Below are 8,101 nucleotides of genomic sequence, written 5' to 3' on the forward strand. Positions count from 1 at the left end.
ACAACAGAAAAGTTAATCCTGACTCCGGACTGGTGTGAAAAGCATCTGAATCTAGAGTCCCATGATGAAAGTTGGTTCCAGTCCAAACATGTCCTTTCCCCCTCTTCCACTGTCGCTATTCCTGTGTTTACTAGTTCGGAGACCTGATAAGAACACAAGGCAAATGTCTCACATGCAAAATTCAACTTTTCCCGCCTTAGGCATTTCTAGACGTTAAATAAAAACAAGGCCTGTTAGAAGAATGAAGAGAATTGGGGAGATATGGCCCATGGAGGTGCGGCTAGGCCTGGAAGCAAGGGAGATGCCTCCGGGAGGTCCATGCTGGGAATCCCTTCCCCCTGAGGGACCAGTCACACGGCATAGTACAGAATAGAGTTTATTCAGGTCATGGGAGAGTTAAGAGGATAGTAGAGGCAAAGAGAGAGAGAAGAGAGGAACAGAAGAGTAGAGGCCGGCCATGAGCACGTGGAGGAAAGGGGGGGGGAGGAGGAGTAAAGGGGAAAGAGGTCAGAGGGGAAGAGGAGGGGTAAAGGGGGAAGAGGACGGAGGGAAAGAGGACAGAGGGGAAGAGGAGGGGTAAAGGGGAAAGAGGACGGAGGGGAAGAGGAGGGGTAAAGGGGAAAGAGGACAGAGGGAAAGAGGATAGAGGGGAAGAGGAGGGGTAAAGGGGGAAGAGGACGGAGGGGAAGAGGAGGGGTAAAGGGGAAAGAGGACGGAGGGAAAGAGGACAGAGGGGAAGAGGAGGGGTAAAGGGGAAAGAGGACAGAGGGGAAGAGGAGGGGTAAAGGGGGAAGAGGACAGCTGCAAGAGTGCAAGAGGCCAAGAGACAAGAGAGAGAGGAGGGGGCAAGCAGCCCCTTTTATAGTGTCGGGTCACGGGGGCAGAGCACACCTGGCTATTGCCAGGTAACTGAGGGATGGGGTTTACAGAATCCACACTCTCAATATAGCCCTATCTGCCTGGAACACAGTATGGCAACCTGGCTTCTAAAACACAGAGATCAACCTGCCTCTGCCTGCAGTTCTGTAATTTAAGAGTTCCAGCAAGTCTGGCCTTATAGCTCAGCCTCTCCTATTTCTAATGCACACCCTACTCACCTCAGGTAAAGAACAGGGTCCAGATCTCACTCATTTGATCCTGTCAGAACTACATTGCCCAGAAAACATTGCATGAAACTCAGCCAATGAACATGGGCATTTTAGCGACGGCGAGAACCGTTGGGCGGGACTTTCGGCTCTGCGTGCAGGAGGTTCTTTGTAACTTCCTGGACTCGTTAGTATGGTTCACAGAAAACTGGTGTCATCTGCTTTATCCACGGTAGGAAAGCCGGCGCGTTAAGAAGCGTTCGTCCTCTGTCTCGGAGACGGATCTGAGGTCTGCAACAACCCGTGTGATCCGACCCAGGCTTCGAGTGGGGATGGCCACGTCCCAGGGCCCCACCATCCTCTGGAGCCCGATGGTGATTGTGGAGGCTGCGGGTGGAGCCCTGCCGCAGGTGAGTGCCTAGAGATCGCCCACCTACCTGAGTTCTAGAGCGCTGAGATCTGGGTCAGGAGCCAACAGGACAGACCCGCCACCCCACCACCCCATATCCCCGACTATAGGAACCGGTGAACGAAATTATGTTTTTTGACATCTGTGTGCTAGCCAACCCCTGACTCACAGCATCTAGTGAACTGTACCTTCCAAGACTCGTGGGCGGACTTGAGCTCAGAGACGGAGCCCTGGGGTGACCTCTGCTGGCATTAAATGAGGGAAAGGGCTCAGTGCACCTAAGGAGCTGACTTTTGTTTATAGAGAGAGACACTGGTAGCCACGGAAGATTTGAGCAGAGGTGAGACTTGGTCTATTCAAACTTTACCAAGTATCCCCGGGGAAATATTGAGCAAGGATAAAGAGATATGGATGGAGACGGGTAAATCCTGTGGACTAATGCAGGAACTGGGGTTGTAGACCATATGAGTAGAGATTAGTCTTCAAATATCTTTTTTTTTGGGGGGGGGGGGGAGGACAATAGTACTGGCAGTCCTGGACCTGTAAACCAGGCTGGTATCTAACTCGAAATTCTTCAGAGTGATTGGATTAAAGGCCGAACCTTCCACTTCCGGACTCTCTGACTTTAAAGTAGTGCTTTCCCATTTATTTATTTATGTGAAAACATTCAGCATTTAACGAATGTCTACTGTGTAACTATTTTCCCTTTTAACTCGCGGTGCAAGTCTGGTTGGTCAATGTAGCCAAAGCTGGTCTCAGTCTCAAGAAGATCTGCCTTCCTCTGCCTCCCAAGTGTTGCAGTTAAAGGGGTGCACACCATGTCCAGCTAGTACCAATGCTTTCTTATTTTCCCCTGGAGCTGAGTTTTTTGAGTTTTTTCGGTTTTTTTTTTTTTTTTTTTTTTTTTGTTTGTTTGTTTGTTTGTTTTTTGAGATAGGGTTTATCTTTGTAGCCCCGGCTGTCCTGGAACTCACTCTGTAGACGAAGCTAGCCTTGAACTCAAAGATCTACCTACCTCTGCCTCCCTAGTACTGGCATTAAAGGCATGTGCAACCACTGCCCTGCATCATTTTGGGGTTTTTTTTTGGGGGGGGGCGAACTTTTCTCTATAGGATTAAAGATGAAAGCCACCACCACCTGTCTCCCAAATTCTTAGCTAACTGTATATAGATAAACACATATATTCTGATATCCAGTGTAAGTGTTTGAAATTCTAGACACAAGCATTAGTCATGTGCACAGGAGAAACCTGTACTGGTACTTCACACGTAGGACTGAGTTTGAGACAATAATTTTCCTTTTGAGCTAGGATTGTGTGGTGATTTTAATTAGAATGATTTTCACGGGCTCTTGTGTTTGAATACTTAGTCACCTGGGAGTGGCATTGTTTGAGACAAACTAAGAGGTGTTGCCTTGTTAAAAGTGTATAGCTGGGGAAAATGCAGGCTAGTGTTTGTCTGTATCCCTGCCTAACCACCTCTCTCTCCTGCTGCTTCCATATTGGGATGTAAAACTCTCATCGGGTCCTGAACCTGAACCACACCTATTCGCTTCCCACCAGGATAATAATGAACTATCCCCAGGAAACTATTAGAAGCAAGCTGTCTTAAGTCAGGGTTTCTATTCCTGCACAAATCATCATGACCAAAATGTGAGTTGGGGAGAAAAGGGTTATTCAGCTTACACTTCTATATCACTGTTCATCACCAGAGGAAGTCAGGACTAGAGAAACCCAAGCAGGTCAGGAAGCAGGAGCTGATGCAGAGGCCATGGAGGGATGCTACCAGCCCAGACATGGCACCACCCACAATGGGCTGGGCCCTCCCCCGTTGATCACTAGTTGAGAAAATGCCTTACAGCTGGATCTCATGGCGGCATTTCCTCAACCGAGGCTCCTTTCTCTGTGATAACTCCAGTTTGTGTTAAGTTGACACAAAACCAGCCCGTACAGAAGTCCTACTTAAATGCTTTTGTAAGAGTTGCCTTGGCCATGGTGCCTCTTCACAGCAATAGAGCAGTAATCGAGACAGGCTGCCATGCTTGTCCTCAGGTAACAAATGGAAGAGACCTATCCTTTGTCCAGCATCAACCACTAAGGGGTGGAGTCCAGGGGGACGTTGGGGTGCCCAACTGCAGGTATGATAGGGGTTTGAGCGAACGTTGGGATAGCAGCACTCTTGCTTGTTACTCACGGCCTTGCTTTCTACAGGTCTCCCAGTACTCAGTGAAAGCTGCCAACCAGGAAGAGGTAAGTGGAGGGTGCCCTGGAATCACACTCCTCAGGTCCCACGTAGTGACCTCTGGGACTGCGGTGCCCTGGGACGATGTGCTTGCGATTCTCTGTCCTTCCATTGGACTTCCCTAGCACATGCCCAGAATGAAAGGTCCCCACACCCACAGCGGGGATTACATGGTAAACACTGGCTGAAGATTCAGAGCTCTAAAAGTTCCAGCGGTGACACTAGAGGATGCCCGGAAGTGAGTTGGGCTGACAATGCTCAGGTTTGCCTGAGGTCTCTGGCTTGAGCGGCAGGTAGGAGTTGGGTCACAGCAGCTGAGGTGGAAATGGAAGGTCAGTGTGAAGCCTGCGTGTGCTCTGAGGTCATGTGCTTCCTGGTCTTGGTGCCAGGGACAGAGTGGACAACAGTGACCCATATAGGTGATGGGGAGGAGTCGATGTGAATTTCTCAGTTGAAAGAGAGGCATTCTTCCAGCTTGGATTGACTCCAGCTCTGGTGATTTCAATGAACCTGCCCTCCAGAGCCTCATAGACGTGAATAATTAATTGCTCCCCATTGGTGGAGATAAGAATGAGGTATGGCCTTGTTAGAGGAGGTGTGTCACTGGGGGTGGACCTGTAGGTTTCTCTGCCTGGTACCTATGGCTCAGGGTGTAAGCTCTCAGCTACTGTTTCAGTGCTGTGCGTGCCTGCAGCCATGCTTCCTGCCATGAAGGTTACACACTCACCCTGGGAGTGTAAGCCCCAATAAACTGGTTGTTCTAGAGGTTGCCTTGGTCATGGTGTCTCTTCACAGAACTAGAAAAGCCAGCAGGTCCACTTGCCTGTTGCTGCTGAGCACAGTGGTTAGTGGGACCCGAAGGACAGCTGGGTGTCAGTAGGTTCACAGCCTGGTGCCCTCTGCAGTAGGAAGCTAAGTGGGATGAATTAAGGATACCAAGAGTCCCTGACAAGGAGGCGTCATATAAACAAACCCAATCTTCCCATGTTCAGGGCTGCGTGTCCTTTGAGGATGTGGCCGTGTACTTCTCCTGGGAGGAGTGGACACTGCTTGATGACTCTCAAAGGCTCCTGTACCGGACAGTGATGACGGAGATCTTCACACTCGTGTCCTCACTGAGTAAGTATCTCCTGTCTTGACAGAGCATGTCTGTGTGGTAGAAACCAAGAGACATATTCATCCCAAAGCTGACCTCTGAACACTGTCTTTCCCCAACTATCCTATGGCTTGTTACACAACTACCTTTTCACTCTTAAGAAGAGTAAAAGCAAACAGTAATCAGTTTGGGGTGACAATGTTTGTTTGGGTGGTTGGTTGAGGCAAGGTTTCCTGAAACTCACAGTTTTAACCAAGCTACCTAGAACTCACAGAAATCCTCCTGCCTCTTCCTTCCAAGTACTGGGCATAATGATTTGTACCACTAGTAGGTCAGGAATGGTAACAGTGGTCCTTTCTCCCTGACCTGCTGACCCTGTAATTTATGGCATTTCTGTGACAGTTACTTCTCTCTCTCTCTAGGTGACGTGTTTTGTGTCTGAGTGTGCGAGGAATTGTGATCCTGGTGGGCTTATGGTGTTTTTCTTACAAGAAACTCATAAGGGTTATTCTCATTAGGCTTCTATATTCTGTACTGTTGGGGTTAGTCTTGTACGCTCTGTATTCCCAAACCAAGTTCTGTGTCGCAGTCCAGACTACAACCTGATCTTGGGGTCCTGTGTCAACCAATGTGCTATAAAGAATGCTCCCCAATAAGTCCTGATTGGCCAATAAATGCCTGGGACTTATGACTGGGCAGAGAGGAGAAGGTGAAGGAGAACTAAGTAAGAGGTCTCAGAGAGACCATGAAGGGAACCAGGGGCAGACAACCGAGAAGAGGGGTCACCTTGAGGCAGATTGGACCCTGAACAGGTGACCAAGAGAAGCTCGTCCTAAAGACACACGTGGAACAGTGCAAGCAGGGCGAGATTCAAACTACAGGTGACACAGGACCTGTGACTGGGACATGGGTTAGAATAGCTTGGACTCTGCCCTGTCTAGGCTTACAGCTTTATTTGACAGGTGAGGCTTCCAGACAGACCTAAGAGATTCCTTCCAGATTCGATTATTACGGGTTGGAGATCAGTCAGTTCTTGTACAGAACACTCACTTCTCGTTTTTATTTTATTTTAGGACTTGAACTTTCTGGGATTCATGATTTACCTCAGGCGGAGTCCTGTGGAGATCTCTCTGCACCCGCACTGAGATTCTTGACTCCATGCTTATGGACAGGTGCGTTTTGTCTGTTTCCTTGCAACATTTTGAAGCACAGGCTTTCCTCTCTCATGTTAGTGTGCAGTGTGCCCAGGGCAGTCCTTCCGTGCAGCTTCTTCAGTTACCGTGTCTTATGGGCCTAGACAGCCCTGTGTCCCGCATCTCCAGCAGCTGAGGCTTGCAGAAAGCTATTGGTGGGGCTTGTGTTATGGTCCCTAGCTCTCCTTCCTGTGATCCACCATGCTTGCATTCTTGCTGCCCCTAAGGTCCCCGGAACATATGGTCTTGACAAATACAGCATGGTGATGAGCCCTGTCCTCTCTGAACACCATGAGTAACAGGCGCTGTCTGTCTGTCTGTCTGTCATCCAACAGTCTCCATGCCACTCATCCGTATTTCTCTGTGTTCAGGTTGTTGGATCAAAGTGGAGAATGAAACGGCCCCTTTTGAGCAAAGTCTGTCTGCAGAAGGAGGCGTTGGCTTATCCACGCTGCAGCAGCAAATGCTGTGCTGTGCTGAGACACCCTTGCTAAGCACGGACAATGTGACGGTTCTCCAGACCTCCTCGGGTCTTCTCAGGCATCAGGTGACTTCCAGGGGTGGGGACGCCCCAAGGAACACTGAGAGTGGAGAGGCCGTTCAGAGTGAGAAGAAGAACTGCAAATGCACTTACTGTGGCAAGATCTTTACCAGTATATCCCACCTTAATCGGCACTGGAAGATACACACTGGAGAAAAGCCTTTTCAGTGCAGCGAGTGCGGGAAGTCCTTCAGCCAAAAAGCCTTCCTCATTAAGCATTTCAGAATGCACACTGGAGAGAAGCCTTATAGGTGCAGTGAGTGTGGCAAAGCCTTCAAGCACAACATCTCCCTTATTTCTCATCAGGGACTGCACACAGGAGAAATGCCTTTTAAGTGCACTGAATGTGGGAAATCGTACAGGAGCAGAGAAGGCCTTAAGGTCCATTATCGATTTCATACTGGCGAAATGCCCTTTGAATGCAGTGAGTGTGGGAAATCGTACAGGAGCAGGGAGGGGCTCTTGAACCATTTCTACAGCCACACTGCAGAGAAGCCTTTTAGCTGTGGCGAATGTGGCATGTACTTCACCCAGAACTCCGAGCTCATTGAACATCTAACAGTTCATGGCAAGCCTTTCAAGTGCAATGAATGTGGACGAGTCTTTAATTCCAGCTACAACTTCATTAGGCACATGAAAGTGCACGTTGTAGCAAAGCAGTATGCATGCAGGGAGTGTGACAAGGTCTACTGCAGTAGCTCCAGCCTGTACAAACACCGGAAGAGTCACGCGAGATAAAGCACTCGGGAGTCGTGAGGGTGAGATGTCCCTTAGCCATCTCCTTGGACACCTGAAGTCTCAGCAGAACAAACCACGTGTTGAACACTTCAGAGATAAATGTGGGCATCATCTACCCATACCCCCAGCCCGAAAAAATGGAGTTGTCACTGGACGAGGATGTATTTATTTTAAACCCTTGGATTTGGGGAGAGGCTCTGGACGGAGCCAAAGTGTTTTCTGAAAACAACACACACACCTCGCATAGGTCTCCGAGTGCAGATACTGTAGGGAGCAGCTTCAGCCACTGGCTAACCTTCAGCCCCTAGGACTGAACTTGACCTTAAAGAGGAGTTCTGAGAGTGGCCTTTGTGAGACATCGCCACTGAAACTTTCTCCTCTAGTAGGTCTATCAGGACATGGAGAGGACTGTTGCCACGGAGCTGAGATGGAGTGTTGAGTCCTTGGCTACACAGAGTGGAGTAGGGTTTCCATGCTGCTGAATTTGGATGGCATAGGAATACTGGATAAATACTGAGATATGACTTCTCTTTTTACTGAGTGTTGTAGTGCCCTCAATAAATGTGTTTTTCTTCTGTATAATCTTTTGTGACTCTTGAGAGGTTTGCTGTTGTGCTCCTGAGTTTAAGTAGGTTTGGGGGCGTTTATTTTTTGTTTGGTAGATAAATTATTTTTGTGTATGAGTCTTTGGTCACATATATATATATTTACTGTATACATATATTTATGTATGTAGACCACATTTTTGTCTTGTCCCTACAAAAATCAGAAGACAGGCTTTTCTGGAACTAGAGGTGCA

General features: G+C 48.6%; 1 protein-coding gene across 1 annotated transcript; it reads left to right on the forward strand.

Moving 5' to 3' along the window:
- Positions 1-268: 268 nt before the first annotated feature.
- LOC308439964 (uncharacterized protein) lies at positions 269-7,302 on the forward strand (the record flags this gene model as incomplete). The annotated part of the gene is made up of 6 exons (XM_080941899.1): positions 269-274; positions 1,322-1,495; positions 3,704-3,742; positions 4,727-4,853; positions 5,904-6,002; positions 6,395-7,302. The coding sequence occupies 6 exons, from the start codon at positions 269-271 to the stop codon at positions 7,300-7,302; spliced, it is 1,353 nt and encodes a 450-aa protein (XP_080798025.1).
- Positions 7,303-8,101: the final 799 nt, after the last annotated feature.

This window comes from Micromys minutus, assembly GCF_963924665.1.
Source record: "Micromys minutus genome assembly, chromosome: 30".
Classification (NCBI taxonomy): Eukaryota; Metazoa; Chordata; class Mammalia; order Rodentia; family Muridae; genus Micromys; species Micromys minutus.